The sequence below is a fragment of the Gorilla gorilla genome, chromosome 13 (genome assembly GCF_029281585.2).
Source record: "Gorilla gorilla gorilla isolate KB3781 chromosome 13, NHGRI_mGorGor1-v2.1_pri, whole genome shotgun sequence".
Taxonomy (NCBI): Eukaryota; Metazoa; Chordata; class Mammalia; order Primates; family Hominidae; genus Gorilla; species Gorilla gorilla.
The window spans coordinates 82,412,271-82,430,609 of record NC_073237.2 but is presented as its reverse complement, the minus strand read 5'-3'; the positions used below and the strand labels follow the sequence as shown (position 1 = coordinate 82,430,609).

General features: G+C 42.4%; 2 protein-coding genes across 12 annotated transcripts in view; both read left to right on the top strand.

Annotated features, from left to right (window-relative positions):
• Nucleotides 1-5,378, top strand: part of C13H9orf153 (chromosome 13 C9orf153 homolog) — a 40,130-nt gene extending 34,752 nt beyond the window's left edge. For all 9 annotated transcript variants that reach the window (XM_019033975.4, XM_063696507.1, XM_063696508.1 and 6 more), the window contains one exon: nt 5,115-5,378. In XM_019033975.4, the coding sequence (XP_018889520.1) occupies nt 5,115-5,353 (239 nt within the window). In that variant the 3' untranslated portion in view covers nt 5,354-5,378. The remainder of the gene's footprint in view (nt 1-5,114) is intronic.
• Nucleotides 1-18,339, top strand: part of ISCA1 (iron-sulfur cluster assembly 1) — a 160,316-nt gene that overhangs the window by 57,382 nt on the left and 84,595 nt on the right. The window lies entirely within an intron of this gene.

The following is an 18,339-nucleotide window of genomic DNA, read 5'->3' as shown; positions in this document are numbered from 1 at the left end:
CGAGGACAAAACTCTGTCTCAAAAAACAAACAAACAAACAAACAAAAAAAAAACCATGAAACTTATGATGCTGAATTTTAATGAGAAGGGAGTGTCTTACACTTTAAGTCTCCATCTTATATAATTTGAGAGAGGTAATATTTTGTCATTTTTTAATAGATTACATCAATTTGTGATAACCCTCTGAAGCAGTTTCTTGATTCAAGATAAGACCATTTTCACAGCAAATATTTTGACACCACCATTTTTATATTAAAAGTAGTGGGACGGGGCAATATGGCAAAACCCCGACTCTACAAAAAAATTTAAAAAATTAGCCAGGCGTGGTAGCATGCACCGGTAGTCCCAGCTACTCGGGAGGCTGAGGTGAGAGGATAGCTTGAACCCAGGAGGCAGAGGTTGCAGTGAATCAAGATTGTGCCACGGCACTCCAGCCTGGGGAACAGAGCAAAACTCTGTCTCAAAGAAGAAAAAAAAAAGTAATGGGAGAGGCAGAAGGAGCAAATTTAAAGGAATAGATTGATTACTGTGAGTATATTTGGTCCAAAGAGTTGGAAGAGTTTTTGCTGTAACTCCCTACATTGACATCTTAACAGAGCCAAATGCAGGCTTCGAAATCCTTTCATAGAGTCCTACTTTGTGGGCTCTGGAGCCTAGGTAGCAGTGCAATTAAAGCAATGATAGGACTGGCCTAGATAATTCGCAAAGTACACAAGTAAAGCCTGGGACCAGAGAGGAAAAATCATGAAAAGTGTTGAGACTCAGTAAGAAGAACTAGTCAAAAACCTACTGAAGAAGGGTTTTGGATGTTTGATAAGGTCTTGAACATTTATGACTTTGCCATACATAGGGGCCAAGTTTTTCTTTCTTCCTAATGCATGAATTACCTGCTGGTTACCTAACTTCTGGAGGTCTCTGATGTGGTCTCACAAACTGTGTTGGAGTCTCTTCTCTGCCTCCGTATCTTCATTTCCTGAGATCCCAGAGGTAAATTTCTGGTACATGTCATGTCTATTCAAGAAATATGCTGGCTGGGCACGGTGGCTCACGCCTATAATCCCAGCACTTTGGGAGGCCAAGGCACGTGGATCACCTGAGGTCAGGAGTTCAAGACCAGCCTGGACAACATGGTGAAACCCTGTCTGGACAACATGGTGAAACCCCGTCTCTACTAAAAATACAAAAAAATTAGCTGGGCGTTGCGGCGGGCACCTGTAATCCCAGCTACTTGGGAGGCTGAGGCAGGAGAATCGCTTGAACCCAGGAGGCAGAGGTTGCGGTGAGCCAAGATCGCGCCACTACACTCCAGCCTGGGCAACAGAGTGAGACTCCGTCTCAAAAAAGAAAGAAAGAAAGAGAGAAAGAGAGAGGAAGGAAGGAAGGAAGGAAGGAAGGAAGGAAGGAGAGAGAGAGAGAGAAAGAAAGAAAGAAGGAAGGAAGGAAGGAAGGAAGGAAGGAAGGAAGGAGAGAGAGAAAGAAAGAAAGAAAGAAGGAAGGAAGGAAAGAAAGAAAGAAAAAGAAAGATGCATGGAGTCAGGCAGGAATCTAAGTGAAGGGTATCCAGTAATCCCTTAGGGGTAATTAGTATTGCAACAATTCATCTTCTACTCTCCTACTCAGTCCAGAAGAACTTTAGGATCCTGGTATTCCAAAATATACTAAAGAACATATTCCTACTGGCACCAAGCACCGGGGGAGGAAAAGAGAGTGGGTGTTGCCGTTTTACTCTTCTATCGTATGAGCTCCTCTTGTTCAGGCTAAATCCCATAGAATCATATAGCTTAGGAATCAAAAATAACAGAAAACCAAATAGTGGTTATTTTTCTTACATAATTAGAAGTCTAGGGGTACGCAGACAAGGGCCGGAACAATGCTTTTTTTTTTTTTTTTTTTTTGAGACGGAGTCTCGCTCTGTTGCCCAGGCTGGAGTGCAGTGGCGTGATCTTGGCTCACTGCTACCTCTGCCTCCCAGGTTCAAGCAATTCTCCTGCCTCAGCCTCTCCCATGTAGCTGGGACTACAGGTGCCCACCACCAAGCCCAGCTAATTTTTTTGTTTTTGTATTTTTAGTAGAGACGGGGTTTTACCATGTTAGCCAGGATAGTCTCAATCTCCTGACCTCGTGATCCGCCTGCCTCAGCCTCCCAGTGCTTTTTATGTCTCTATTTATTTAATGAACACATTGTCATTGTACATATATATGGAGTACAATATATGTTTCAATAGTGTTATATAGTGTTATATAGTGATCGAATCTGTGTATTTATCCTGACCTCATGCACTTACCATTTCTTTGTGGTGATGACTTTGAAAAGCCTTCCTTCTAGCTATTTTGTAAGATACCATATCTTATTGTTAACTATCCTCACCTTACTGTGCAATAGAACACCAGAATTTATTCCTCTTATCTAACTGTAACTTTGTTCTCAATTATTTATTTACTTTAATTTTTTTTTTTTTGAGACACTCTTGTCACCCAGGTTGGAGTGCAGTGGCACAATCTCAGCTCACTGCAGCCTCAACCTTCTGGGCTCAAGCAATCCTCCTATCTCAGCCTCTCAAGTAGCTGGGACCTCAGGTGCATGCCACCACAACTGGCTAATTTTTGTATTTTTTGTAGAGGTGGGGTTTCATCATATTGCCCAGGCTGGTCTTGAACTTCTGAGCTCAAGCGATCTGCCTGCCTTGGCCTCCCAAAGTGCTGGGATTACAGGCGTGAGCCACCGGTCCTGGCCCATTTTACATTTTTTTGAGATGGTATCTTGCTATGTTGCCCAGGTTGGCCTCAAACTCCCGAGCTCAAGGAATCTTCCTCCTTCAGCCTCCCTAGTAGCTGGGACTACAGGTGCATGCCACTATGCAGGGCTTCTAATTATAACTCTGAACCCATTGACTTATCTCTCTCCATCCTCCTCTCCCACTCCCTACTCTGTCTCTGGTGACCGTGATTGCACTCTCTGTGGAGCGATGCTTTCAAATGTCTCCAAGGACCCGGGCTCTGCCATTTTTTTGTGTGTAGCTTTTGTTTTCATGTCCAAAAGACATCTCCTTCACCCTCGGAGGCTGTGGCCACATTCCAGTCAGGAAAAGGTGGGATAGGATGAAGAGCCACATTGACACTTCTGTCCTCTTTTAATACGGAAGCAACGATTTTCCAGAACACCTCTCCTTAAGTGATTTATTTCTACATCTTCTTGGCCAGAATTGTGTCCGATCATCACCCCTTCCTATAGGGAAGGCTGGTGAATAAGAGTTCTTAGCTCCGCCCTCTATAGCAGAGGAAGGCAGAAGAGGATTGCAATGCGTGTGGAGTAAGCCAACCTAAAGTGTCTGTCAGAGATCATGACATGAAGCTTCTTTTTTTATTATTTTTTTTTTTGACAGAGTCTTGCTCTGTCGCCCAGGCTGCAGTGCAGCAGCATGATCTCGGCTCACTGCAACCTCCACCTCCCAGGTTCAAGTGATTCTCCTGCATCAGCCTCCGGAGTAGCTGCGATGACAGGTGCCCACCACCAAGCCCGGCTAATTTTTTGTATTTTTAGTAGGACCGGGTTTCTCCCTGTTGGCCAGGCTGGTCATTTTGGGAGGCCGAGGTAGGTGGGTCACCTGAGGTCAGGAGTTTGGGACATGAGGCTCTTTAGTCATCAAAATCATCAGCTCTAAACCTTCTCTTGTTAAAGATCCCCTTCCTTCCTTTTGCCACCACTTCTTGCTATGCCAGGCCTCCAAAGATCTTGTCAAACTCCCTGAAACTTGGCAACTGGCCTTATGAACGGACTGCTGAACACCATGGCAGTATCTGTTCTACTTAGGGAGGTATGAGCCCAACGAAGAGTCTCTGGCACCTGTCTTCTACTTCAGACATGTACAAAGTCTATATAAAGACTTCCCACCAGGCAGGCCCGGGCCCTCCCAGTACAGGGATGGAGGACTGATTGGAGTGGAGTGGTGCCTGCTCAGTCTGTGGACTACAGGTAACATGCTCAAATGTCACCACATGTGGGACAGTAAGGTCACCCACCAGAAATAGACCAGTCATCCTGCTTGTCTGCTGTGACCATAATTCTCCTTATACTTGTTCCCGTGGCCCGTTGGCTCCTGGTTTTACACTCCAACCCATGCCTTCAGCCTTGATTTGTTGTTTTCAGCGTTACAATGTATTTAGCCATGAAAAGGGTGGAAGGGAAAGGAGAGGGGAATCGCTGCTGGTGGGGAGAACATGTGCTGTGTCTTTGCTTGATTCTTTCTCCTTGGCTCATTGGCTACTTGAAGGAATTGTAACTGCTGATGACACCTCAAGCTTGTGGTTTCTGAATGAGTATGGAGAATGGCCAGATTCTAGCTCAGCCACTGCCCTTTTATACTTAGGGCTTACATTAGCATCTTGGAAGAAATGACACTAACAATCTGTGCACTTCTAACCCATCTTCCTCCCTGTTTTAGGATCCTTTTCTCCTCCCTGCTGCTTTCGGTGCTCTGCAGAGCTCTCCATTTGCACATTCTGTTAGGATCCAAGCACAGAATGAAATACTCCCTCCACCTGCCGGGGCTCTGCAGGGTCCACTCAAGCCCAGTTAGCCAGACCCACTCAATTGCTGTTTAGGGGCAGGCTTTACATGAAATTGACATCACAGGGTCTCCCTTAAGTTTATAAAGCTTTAGGCTGGGTACAGTGAATCACTCCCGTAATCCCAGTATTTTGGGAGTCTGAGGCGGGTGGATCACTTGAGGTCAGGAGTTTGAGACTAGCCTGGCCAACATGGTGAAACCCCGTCTCTACTAAAAATACAAGAAAAGTAACCGGGTGTGGTGGCGGGCGCCTGTCATCCCAGCTACTCAGGAGGCTGAGGCAGGAGAATCATTTGAACCCGGGAGGCGGAGGTTGTGGTGAGCCGATATCGCGCCATTGCACTCCAGCCTGGGCAACAAGAGCAAAACTCCATCTCAAAATAAATAAATAAATAAAAATTAAAAATAAAGCTTTAGAAATGGCATTCTGCCAGAAAATGGGGACTCGAGTTCATCAAAGGTTTACCCTGTCCATGAAGCATCTCTGAGTAATGAAAGGCTGAGTAACAACACCATGTGATTCTTTGAAAATATGATTCTTTTCAGGAAAACAATTCATGAATCTAAGGGATCTGGAATGGAGATATTTTAAGGGGCTTGCGAAGTGGAGGCGCACTACGGCAATTTCATTCGGAGACATAAAATACAACACTGAGAAGAGATTTGTAGAGAGCCAGGACATGCCTGATGTTATTTTCCCCCCTATAGTTCGCAAGTCTTCGGTCATTTATCCTCAAATTGATTATCAAAATGAAGGAAGTTATTCTCTTAAATGGAATATGTAGTGTATTAAAATATTTTGGACATAGATTTTTGCTTTTGAGAGCATTGATTTAATACACAAAAAGTAAAGAAGCCAAGTACCCAATAGAACATCTGAAGGGAGTGTGTACAACACACATGAAGGTATATTGTAAAATTAAGCCGTTAATGCGGAGCAAAAGGTCCGATTTAATCTGCTAACGTGAGAAGTGGTTTGGACGGTGCAACCCATTTGGACCAGGGCTAAAGCAAATGTAGGTCATATGAAAAGAAAAGGTGTAACCGAAGAACACTCAAGCAAGCATAGCTTTTTAAGGAATTTTAAGCACACAAGGAAGTTCATCATCATAAAGTATTTGGTAAATTCAACAAACAAATTAACATCTGAGCATACAGAGATCAATATGAGAACTTAAATATAATCTATTAACTGTCCAGTGACAAAGAAGGCAACAGCATCCATGGAATAAGAACAGAAAGATTTGTAAAAGAACAAATTGGAAATCTTGGAAATGAAAGATATAGTCATTGAAAATTATAATAATAACCCTTGATAATTATCCCAGTGGTAGCCTGGATATATCTGAAGAGAGAGGGCTAACAAGTTGGAAGACAGCATTGAAAAGCTTATAGATCATAGCACTGTAAGACAGAAAAATAAGAGTATTGGAGGGTAGAATGAGAAGTTCAGAAATGTATACAATGGAATTAGCAGAAAAAAAATAGGAGAATGGAAATTAAGTGATATGTGAAAATAAAATGACAGAAAAATCTCAAGAAACACATGAGACCTTGAACTGAAAAATCTCAGACTGATTAGCAAGATATTGAAAATAAATCTATACCCAGAAATACTGTAGCAAAACTATGGACCACTAAGCAGTAAAGGAAAATATAATCTACGAAAGAGAGATGGATTACATACAAAGAAATGACAAATTGACAATAGAATGCTCATTAACAATAGAGGTCAGAGGACAATAGTGTTATATACTTACAATGCTGAAGGAAAATAGCTGTCTGTAATTCTATAAGCAGCCAAACTCTCTCTGAGGAGTAGGGGGTAAAATAAATATGTTAAAAAATACATGAGCCTAAAAATGTTTACTATCCATAATCCCTTGCTTAAAAAAAACTACTAATAAAGTATGTATTTTAGTAAGAACCCAGAGGGAATACAAGAAATAATGGCAAGCAAATTGTTAACAATATATGTGTGTATGATTGTGTAGATATTAAAATACATTTCTGGATTCTGTTTCCTAATATGCTATTTTTAAAAGTTGTCTCCATATAAATGAAATTATTCTGTAGTCTCCACTTTTTGCACTATTTTTTAAAACCAGATTTTGGTATTAAAGTTTATGCTGTGGCTCATACCTGTAATCCCTGCACTTTGGGAGGCCAAGGCAGGCAGATCACTTGAGGTCAGGAGTTCGAGACCAGCCTGACCAACATGGGGAAACCCCATCTCTACTAAAAATACAAAAATTAGCTGGGTGTGGTGGCGTGTGCTTGTAATCCCAGCTACTCAGAAAGCTGAGGCAGGAGAATCGCTTGAACTCTGGAGGCAGAGGTTGCAGTGAGCCCAGATCATAACATTGCACTCCAGTCTTGGCGATAGAGTGAGACTCCAGCTAAAAAAAAAAAAAAAAAATTATGCTGGCTTCAGCACAGTGACTATCTTCAGCAGAAGATACTGTCTAAAATGAGCATGGGGTGGGTATCTGGGGTGCACACAGTGTTCTAGTTTTTAATCTTTTTGCACAGATGTGTTCAGTATGCAAAAGTTATTCAAGCTACACACAACTATTAATTTTTCTCCATGCATATTATATTTCAAAAAAAAAAAGGTTTTAGAGCCAAGCACAGTGGTTCACTCCTGTAATCCCAGCTATTGAGGAGGCAAAGGCAAGAGGATCACTTGAGACCAGGAGTTCAAGAACAGCCTGAGCAATGTGGTGAGACCCTGCCTCTAAAAAAATAATGTTATGGCAGGGCGTGGTGGCTCACGCCTGTAATCCCAGCACTTTGGGAGGCCAAGGTGGGTGGATCACAAGGTCAGGAGATCGAGACCAGCCTGGCCAATGTGGTGAAACCCCATCTCTACTAAAATACAAAAAAAAAAATTAGCCGGGCATGGTGGCGTGTGCCTGTAGTCCCAGCTACTCGGGGGGCTGAGACAGGGGGATTGCTTGAACCTGGGAGGTGGAGGTTGCAGTGAGCAGAGATCGTGCCACTGCACTCCAGCCTGGTAACAGAGCAAGACTCCATCTCAAAAAAAAAGAAAAAAAAGTTACAAAAATTAGTTGGGGGTGGTGGTGTGCACCTGTAGTCCCAACTACTTGAGAGGCTGAGGCAGGAGAATTTCTTGAGCCCAGAAGATTGAGGCTACAATGAGCTATGATCATGCCACTGTACTTTGGTCTAGGCAACAAAGTGAGACCCTGTCTCTTAAACAAAGCAAAACAAAACACAAAAAAGTTTATTAAAAGTTATGCTAGCTTTATAAAATGAATTGGGGAGTTTTTCATCTTTTTTAAGATCACAGATATTTAAACAATATTAGAAATATTGAAGTCTAGCTAGAACTCAGGTATAAAACCATCCACTCCTGCTATCTTTTCTTGTTTTTATGAAAATGTTTAAACACTCATAAAAATGAATAGGATTCTACAATGAATTTGCATATATCCATAATCTAGATTCAACAGTTATTAAGATTTTACCACATCTGTTTTATCTCTTCCTTTTGTTGTGTTTGTTGTGTCTGCTGAAGTACTTTAAAGCAAATCTTAGACCCCATGTCTCAGTTGTTACTTTTGTTTGCATCTCAGAAAAATATGGACATTTTCTTTCATAGCTACAATGCATTATTTACTAAAAGATAATAATTTCTTAGTACCATCTTTGTATCTATATTCAAAGTCACCTTATTATAAAATTATCTTCTTTAATTGGTTTGTTTGAATCAGTATCCAAGCAAGATCTAAAGATTGCATTTGATTGTTAAGTCTCTTAAGACTCTTTTAGTCTAGAGCAAGTCCTCATTTTTTTCATGCAATTGACTTACTGAAGAAATAGGTCCATTGACATGTAGAAGGTCCCACCTTCTAGATTTGTATCCTCATGGTGTCCTTTAACTTGTTCTTCTATCATATATATTTATTTAGGAATAAACTGATAGATTTATTTCTTATAAAATGGATGTCTGTTAAAGACTTGACTGGTTTTGAGCTCACCTCTTTTTGGAAAAAGTACCTCATTAGGTGGTGCTATGTACTTCAGATTGCTTCACAGTACAAGGCAAATAATGTCTATTGTTCTTTTAGTGAGTTTAAGATTGAGTAAAGGATTCAGGTGATGACAGTCTGATGCCTCTGTTTTATAAAGTCCCCATCAACTTTTCATCTAATAGCTTCCATCCTTTGATAATGATGGTAGGCAATGTTGAAGTCAAATAAAATATAGAAACAAATTTCTAAATTTAAGACATTTTATTTGGGAAGCAAGAATTGCAATTTGAGTCATACACACACACACCAGGTGGTCTTCAGTATGTCCAAAGAACAAAGAGAAGTTTGCAGGTTTTATAAAAAGAAGAAATGTTACATATTGTTCTAAAAGAAAGTTCACTGGCACTAGCAAAGTTCTGGGGAACTGGCAAGCTCTAATTGGTGAGTGACCATGGTGGCTAAAACTAGTCTTAGAGTCTAAGCAGGTTGTTCCAGTAGCCATTAGATACAACTGGTTTTAGGTTATAGCAGGTTGTTTCAGCATCCAGGCTTGCAGAGAATGACATTCTTGGAGCAATGTTATGTGTCTTGGTGCTTTTTCTCCTGGCCCCTCAACTCTCATTTAGTTCGGTATGACAAGAACGATCCAATTTGTATGATCAACTTTTATAGCAGCCTCTAAGAGGTTCCCTGTGATCGCCGCCTTCTGGTATTGACTTTCTGTGTAATCTCCTTATCTTGACTCTAGTCTGGACTTAAGACTTCCAGAATAGAGTGCAGCAGAGGTGATGCGATGTCACTTCAATAATAAGCTACCAAAAAACTGTGGATTCCACCTTGGGCATCTTCTCTTGCTCTCTTCTTCACTGCTAGCTCTTAGAGAAGCCAGCTGCCATCTTGGGAGATGCCCTATGGAGAATCCCATGTGGCAAGTACCTGCTCTTTCTGGCTAACAGCCAACAAGAACTTGAAATCTGCCAACAACCCCATGAGTAAGCTTGTAGGTGAATCCTCCCCAACTCAAGTCTTGAGATGACCGCAGCCCTCGTTGACATTTAGTTGTAGTGTTGAAAGACTGAACCAGGACACCATGTTAAGCCATGCCCTGATTCCTAATCCACAGAAACTGAGAGATGATAAATGTTTGTTGTTTTAAGCTGAAACATTCTGAAGTAATCTGTTACACAGCAATAGATAACTCATACTATGACCTTTGCCTGAATTATTTCATTAGTGGTTACTCGTTGGTGATTATCTAATTCTGCCATCAATTCCACATTTATTAGTTGGAAATTATTTGTAAAGAAAAACTTTTCCTCATCAACTAGAGTTATTTACTTACACTGAAATACAGTCTACAAGAAAGCAGGTTAACTGCTTATGTTTTTCCTGTTAGTTGTCAATTTTTTAATCCAGGAGTTGATGTTCTAGTTACTTCAGAAGGTTGCCAAATAAGTATTTCTTTCCTTCTCTCTTTTAAAATAGCATTGTGGCTGGGCATGGTGGCTCACACCTGTAATCCCAGCACTTTGGGAGGCCAAGGCGGGTAGATTGTTTGAGGGCAGGAGTTCAATACCAGCCCGGCCCACATGGCAGAAACCCCGTCTCTACTAAAATAAAAAAATAAAAATAAAAATAAAAAATTAGCCAGATGTGGTGGTGTGCTGCCTATTAATCCCAGCTACTCGGGAGGCTGAGGCAGGACCAATCGCTTGAACCCAGGAGGCAGAGTTAGCAGTGAGCCAAGATCGCATCACTGCACTCCAGCCTGAGCAACAGAATGAGACTTTGCCTCAAAAAAAAAAAAAAAAAAAAAAAGTATTGTGAACTTGTAGGTGTTTGCTTCATTTTTAAATAACTTTTTTGAAGTATAATGTTATACAGCAAATCACAAGCTTGATGAATTATAACAAGCTGAACGCACCTATGGAATCACTACCCAGGGCATGAATCAGAATTCTGCCAGTACGCCCCTCTCTGGCCCTCTCTTAATCATTACTCCATCCCTCCCTTCCAAAGATAATCAATATTTACCATAGATTAGTTTTGCCTATTTTTATACAAATGGAATCATACAGTATGGATTCTTTTGTAAGATTCATCCATGTTTTGTTCCTGGAGAAGAAACGTGTGTCTAATAGAGTCCTTACAGGGAGAGAACAGTCAAAGCCTGGGCCTGGTGCCCTGGGCCCCTTGCTACTATCTGTGATACATATCCTTACCTTAATGCTTTTGCTCTATTGAATCCTTTTGTTATTGATTTCTAACTTGATTCCACTGTGGTCAGGGAACATATTTTGTATAATTTCCATCCGATGAAGTATGCTTTATGGTCTGATATATAGTTAATTTTGGTAAAATTTCAAGTGTACTTGAATAGAATGTATATGTCACAATTACTGATTATAGGTGTTTGTTTGTTTGTTTGTTTTGAGAGTTTCGCTCTTGTCGCCCAGGCTGGAGTGCAATGACACGATAACGGCTCACTGCAACCTCCACCTCCCGGGTTCAAGTAATTCTCCTGCCTCAGCTGCCCAAGTAGGTGGGATTACAGGCATGTGCCACCACATCCGGCTAATTTTGTATTTTTAGTAGAGACGGGGTTTCACCATTTTGGCCAGGCTGGTCTCAAACTCCTGACCTCAGGTGATCCACCCGCCTCGGCCTCCCAAAGTGCTGGGATTACAGGCATGAGTCACCATGCCCAGATGAGTATAGCTTTTTTATCTATATCAATTATGTCAAATGTGTTAATCACGTTGTTCAAATCTTCAACAGGTCTACTGATTTTTGTTTATCAGTTATCAGACAAGAAGTGTGTTAAAAAGCCCCCATTCTCATTCAAGGAGCCTCTACTTTTACTTTCATTTCTATTAATTTTATTGTGTCATTTATAAGACTCTGGAAATGTTATAGCTTCTGGATGAATGAAAACTTTTATGATTAATAAATAATCTTTACCTCTAATGATGCTTCTTAACATTGACTTTGTTTATATTAATACGGGCATATCAACTTTCTCTTAGTTGATGTTTACATGCTGTACCTTTTCTATTCTTTTACATTGAACTTTTTTGTATTCTTATATTTAGGTAATATCTCTGGTAAACAGCATGTTGTTGTTGTTTTTCTTTTCTTTTTTTTCCTTTTTTTTTTTTGAGATGGAGTCTCACTCTGTCACCCAGGCTGGATTGCAGTGACGTGATCTTGGCTCACTGCAACCTCCTCCTCCCGGGTTCAAGCGATTCTCCTGCCTCAGCCTCCTGAGTAGCTGGGATCACAGGAGCACACCACCCCACCCAGCTAATTTTTATATTTTTAGTAGAGACGGGGTTTCACCATGTTGCTCAGGCTGGTCTCGAACTCCTGACCTCATTATCCACCCCCCTCAGCCTCCCAAAGTGCTGGGATTATAGGCATGAGCCACCACACCCAGCCCGTTGGAGATTTTTTAATCCAGACTTAGAACCTTTGGCTTTTTTTTTTTTTAAGACGGAGATGAAGTCCTACTCTGTCACCCAGGCTGGAGTGCAGTGGTGCAACCATAGCTCACTCAGCCTTGAACTCCTGGGCTCAAATGATCCTCCTGCCTCAACTTCCTGAGTAGCTGGGACTACAGGTGCATGCCACTGTGCCCAGCTAATTTTTTTTAATTTTTCATAGAGATAAGGTTTCACTATGTTGCCCAGGCTGGTCTCAAACTCCTGGCCTTAAGCAATCCTGCTCCCTCAGTCTTCCAAAATGCTGAGATTACAGGTGTGAGCCACCACTCCTGGCCAATTTTTGGCTTTTAACTGAGGCATTTATTCCATTTGCACTTAATTTAGTTATTGATATACACCATTTAAACATCTTATTACTTGCTTTCTGTTTTTCTCGCCTTAACTATCTCAATTTTTCTTGCCAGTTTTTGGATGTGTTTACTTTTTAATTTATTTTCCTTCTTCAATGCTTGTTAACTATACATTATCGGCCTATTATTTTAGTGGATACCTTAGATATTACAACAAACATCTTTTTTTTTTTTTTTTTGCTGTTGATGCCCAGGTTGGAGTGTGATGGCGCAATCTTGGCTCACTGCAACCTCCACCTCCCAGGTTCAAGCGAATTTCCTGTCTCAGCCTCCTAAGTAGCTGGGATTACAGGCATGTGCCACTAGGTCCAGCTAATTTTGTATTTTTAGTAGAGACAGGGTTTCTCCATGTTGGTCAGGCTGGTCTTGAACTCCTGACCTCAGGTGATCCTCCCCCCCGGCCTCCCAAAGTGTTGGTATTACAGGCGTGAGCCACCATGCCCAGCCTCAAACATCTTTAACTTAGAAAAAAACAATGTATACTAGTGCTTTTACCTCATCTCAGACATGCTACTGCCTTAGGACCCTTTAACTCCATTTATCACCATTCCAAATTATGGACTATTGTTTGTGTGTGTGTGTGTGTGTGTGCACGCACATATATATCTTTTTTTTTTGAGATGGAGTCTCACTCTGTCACTCATGCTGGAGTGCAGTGGCGCAATCTCGGCTCACTGCAACTTCCGTCTCCCAGGTTCAAGCGGTTCTTCTGTCTCAGCCTCCCAAGTAGCTAGGACTACAGGCGCGTGCCACCACACCTGGCTAATTTTTGTATTTTTAGTAGAGATGGGGTTTCACCATATTGGCCGGGCTGGTCTCAAACTCCTGACCTCATGATCCGTCCGCCTCAGCCTTCCAAAGTGCTGGGATTACAGGCGTGAGCCACTGTGCCTGGCTGTTTTTGTATATTTTAATTCTATGTAGAGAGACCTGCCCCGTAACCAATTTTGGGGCTCAGACAAAGAGTACAGATGGAGACCTACACACCATATATCTAGATAGTTTAAAGAATAAACCAAGCTAACAAACTATTGAATAAAATGGGTGCTATTTTCTACATTTACCAATAATCCTTCATGACAACTTGAAGGGCCAAATTCAAATTCTAAATTCTAATTTAGAGCTCTCTGTAGTTCTGTGCTAAAATGGTATGGCACGAGAGAGATAGCCTCTGGTACCTGATGCTCAGTCATCCTTCTTCTCTTCCCACTTCCAGCTCTAACACTGTGAGGGCCTCATGCATGTGCGTATGGACAACCCAACTCTGCAGACACTGGCTACAAACAGCCTCCACGTGTCCACTCCTAGGTGCTAGGTACTGGCAGTGTGGTTTGCCCTTGGAAGGAAGGAGCCAGGGAAAGGGCCCACACAAGCCGGGAAGAATAATCAGATCATTTTGTGTGGGAAATTCTGAGGTCTCAGATACCTAACTGTGCTCCAGATGGAGTGATAAATGCTCCAGGTGGGCATATTCCCTGGGCCCCCTGGATTCCTCATCCTATAAGGTAGGGCATGGCTGAAATAAGGCCAGAGTTCAGGGCCCAGGGAAAAGTACCTCTTGCCAATGTCTAACCTTAATGACTATATGTATAATATATATTTGCTAATATGTAATAATATTATATATCCCTACAAGCAACTATAGTGACGGTATGTATCTGAATACGTATTTTCTAATATATAATAATAAGTATCCCCACAAGACATTATTTACACTGTTTTATAAGGTTTTATATAGTTACTATTCATTTAGATTTACCCACATATTTTCTTTCTTTCTTTCTTTCTTTCTTTCTTTCTTTCTTTCTTTCTTTCTTTCTTTCTTTCTTTCTTTCTTTTTCTTTCTTTCTTTCTTCTCTTTGATGGAGTCTCGCTCTGTCACCCAGGCTGGAGTGCAGTGGCGAGATCTCAGCTCACTGCCACATCTGTCTCCTGGGTTCAAACAATTCTCCTGCTTCAGCCTCCCAAGTAGCTGGGATTACAGGCGCCCACCACCATGCCCGGCTAATTTTTTGTATTTTTAGTAGAGATGGGGTTTCGCCATGTTGGCCAGGCTGGTTTCGAACTCCTGACCTTAGGTGATCCGCCCACCTCAGCCTCCCAAAGTGCTAGGATTATAGGCGTGAGCCACCACGCCCGGCCTTGTTCTTAATTTCTTTCTACATCTCTAAGCAAGTTTTTATCTGGCTTAATTTTCCCTCTGCCTGGAGGACAATCTTTAATATTTCCTTTAGAGTGGGTAGCCTGGCAATGAATTTTTCAATTTTTTGTTCATTCAAAAATGTTTGGGCCGGGTGTGGTGGCTCACACCTGTAATCCCAGCACTTTGGGTGGCCAAGGCAGGTGGATCACAAAGTCAGGAGATCAAGACCATCCTGGCTAACACGGTGAAAGTCCATCTCTACTAAAAAAGCAAAAAATTAGCCAGGCGTGGTGGCATGTGCCTGTAGTCCCAGCTACTTAGGAGGCTGAGGCAGGAGAATCGCTTGAACCCGGGAGGCAGAGGTTGTGCCACCATACTCCAGCCTGGCCAACAGAGTGAGACTCCCTCTCAAAAAAAAAAAAAAAAAAAGTTTGTATATCACTTTCATGTGGGAAGGATATTTTCCTTGGATCCAGAATTCTAGGTTAGAAGTTATTTTCTGTCTGCTCTTTGAAGATGCCATGCCATTGCTTCCTTCCGCTTTGTTTCTTTGGACTGTTCAGCAATGTTACTGTTTTTTGGGTTGTGTTTTGTTTCGTTTTGTTTTGTTTGACACAGAGTCTCAGTCTCTCAGTCTGTCGCCCAGGTTGGAGTGCAGTGGCAGGATCTCTGCTCACTGCAACATCCGCCTCCCGGGTTCAAGCGATTCTCCTACCTCAGCCCCCCCGAGTAGCTGGGATTACAGGCACCCGCCACCATGCCCAGCTAATTTTTGTATTTTTAGTAGTGACGGGATTTCACCATGCTGGCCAAGCTTGTCTCGAACTACTGACCTCAAATGATCCACCCACCTCAGCCTCCCAAAGTGCTGGGATTACAGGCATGAGCCACCACGCCTGGCAGCAATGTTACTGTTTTAACTGTAAAAAGCAAATAGATACTTGATATTAGGATGATAATCAACCAATTTTTAAAAATAGAAGATTTGAGCAGAATTTTTACCAAAGATGAAGTGATATTATATCGCATATTAAGAGAATTTCATAAAATTTGGTTCACACAGCAGGCCTTGTAGTCAGGCATCCTAGGTTGAAATTTTGGCTCTTTGATCCTCACAAATCACTTAAGCTCTCTCTATCTCAATATCTTCGTTTGTGAAATAAAGATAATAATTGTGAAGGTTGCTCTTAGGATTCAATAATTTAAGACGTGGAGTGCTTAGGAGAGTGCCTGGTACATGGTAAGCACTTTAAAAATGTAAGCTGGCTTTGCTGCTAGTGTGTATTATTATCTTTACTAGTAGTAGTAAAATTAATAGTAGTACGAGTAGTTGCATTGAGAAAGTTCCTCTTGGTTTTGGTTTCTATACTCCTTGAGGCCAAATTTCAGAAAGATAAGACTACCTTTGCCTTCTTCTGGGTTACTATTATCCCTGGATTATTTTAACCAATATTTTCCCCAGTTCCTTAAACAGTTATTTTTTCCTATTCTGTGTTGTATGGTTTAGCATGGTGCTTGGTTACAAGTATGAGAATGCATGGATGCCAGCACCTAAAATACACATTAGTTTATTGTGTCCAGCAAAATGTGCAGAGGTCAGCAGGGCTGTGCAGCGCGGTAGGCTCAGAATACCACCAGTCTCCCAGACTCCTGTCTTTCTCTCATCTCATCTTTTTATTTGTGGTTTTCATTGGCATAGTTATAAGGCGGCTGCTATCCCCACAGACATTGCATGAGTGCGCCAGACAGGAAGAATGAAAAAGCATGAAAAGCCATCTTCTCGAAGTTCCCTGTTTTATTCTGGAAGGGAGGACCTTCTCATCAGCATTCTGGATACATATCATATCCAGAACCATGTAGTGTGACCACCCCCAGCTGTAAGGGACTCTGGAATTAGGGGTGTTTGTTTGTTTGTTTGAGACAGAGTCTTGCTCCATTGCCCAGGTGGAGTGCAGTGGCGCCATCTTGGCTCACTGCAACCTCTGTGTCCTGGGTTCAAATGATTCTCCTGCCTCAGCCTCCCATGTAGCTAGGACTATAGGCACATGCCACCACGCCTGGCTAATTTTTGTATTTTTAGTAGAGATGGGGTTTTGCCATGTTGGCCAGGCTGGTCTTAAACTCCTGACAAGTGATCCGCCTGCCTCGGCCTCCCAAAGTGCTAGGATTACAGCCATGAGCCACCATGCCTGGCCTGGAATTGGGTGTTTTTAATTGGGTACTATGCAACTCCAAACTAAATTGGAGCTCTTGAGAAAGGGAAGAAATGGGAATGGATGGTTACAGGGGAGGTACCCAGCACTGTCTGCCACACAGGGGTACATTTAAAACTTCCGGCCAGGTGCGGTGGCTCACACCTGTAATCCCAGCAGTTTGGGAGGCTGAGGCGGGGGGGATCACGAGGTCAGGCGTTCAAGGCCAGCCTGGCCAACATGGTGAAACCCCATCTCTACTAAAAATACAAAAATTAGCCCAGTATGGTGGTGCGCATCTGTAATCCCAGCTACTTGGGAGGCTGAGGCAGGAGAATTGCTTGAACCCGGGAGGCGGAGGTTGCAGTGAACCAAGATCATGCCATCGCACTGCAGCCTGGGCAACAAGAGCAAGACTCCATCTCAAAAAACAAAAAACAAACGAACAAAACTCCTCAAATCCTGTTTAACAATGCAGTATTTAGTAGAAGTTCACAAAACTCTAGTTTTCTAGTCTCTCCACACCCGCTAGCTTCACCCTGTGCCCAGTGCCCTCAACCATTACCATGCAGCCACACCAGCTTCCTTGTAACTCACTAAGCTTGGGACCTTTCCCATATGGCTGCTTCCTTCTCTCTCTTCACAGCTCAGATTCTTTACTTGTTATGTTTTGTTTATTTCACACTTTACTCTCATTGTGTTGGATTAGGCAAAGAGTCATGCACCAACGTATAGAACATATTATTCTGTTGATTTCAGACAGAATTGGGACCCAGGTTCTAGTTGCTGCTAAGTTCACAATCTGGATCAGAATCAGAAGAGGTGGACCACTGCTTCAGAGGGCTTGAGGGCTGGCTGCTGGGGAAAACCAAACAGGCAGGGGGCTTACCATGGAGGGTTCCTGTTCCAGGTTTCCCATCTGGGTACCTGAGGATCCTCCGTAGAGCTCATGCCTGGAGGAGCCCACAGCAACCCCACAAAGTGAAACAGGGATGCCACAGGCCTGGGGCTGGAACTCAGGAAATAGAAGGGTGACCAAAACCGCACAGGGAGAACCTGAAAAGACACTGTCCTTCCATCCTTATCCCAAAATCCTGTGCAGGGCCCCTCCATAAGGACAGGGCCAGGGTGGCTCGTTGGCATCTGTGTGGCCTCATGAGTGGCCCAGAAAAAGCCCTGCAAACGTGTCATCATCTGGAGACATTCTTGCCAGCTCCTCTTCATGCCCTTCTACTTGAGACGCTGGGCAATTGCTTTAGACTGTTCATGATTCTTCTCCCTCAACTCTTCAAAGCCAAGAAATTTCCATATCCTTAGAAGCTCTAGATCTCTTTGTCACTCCAAGGCTTAATTAACTGATAGGATTTTTTTTTCTGGTTTCTTTTTCCTTCTTTACTTCCTGGGGATTTCTAATAATTTTAATTTAAAGTCTTACTTTCTCCAGTTTTATTCCTGAATCTCTCCTGGGATTTTAAGATTTATTATTATTATTTTAATGAGGAAGTCTCTGGAGCCAGAATGTGTTCAGCGTGAGTCCCTCTTCTGGGATTCTTTTCGCTGCAGCCACAGGGCCGAATTCTAGGTT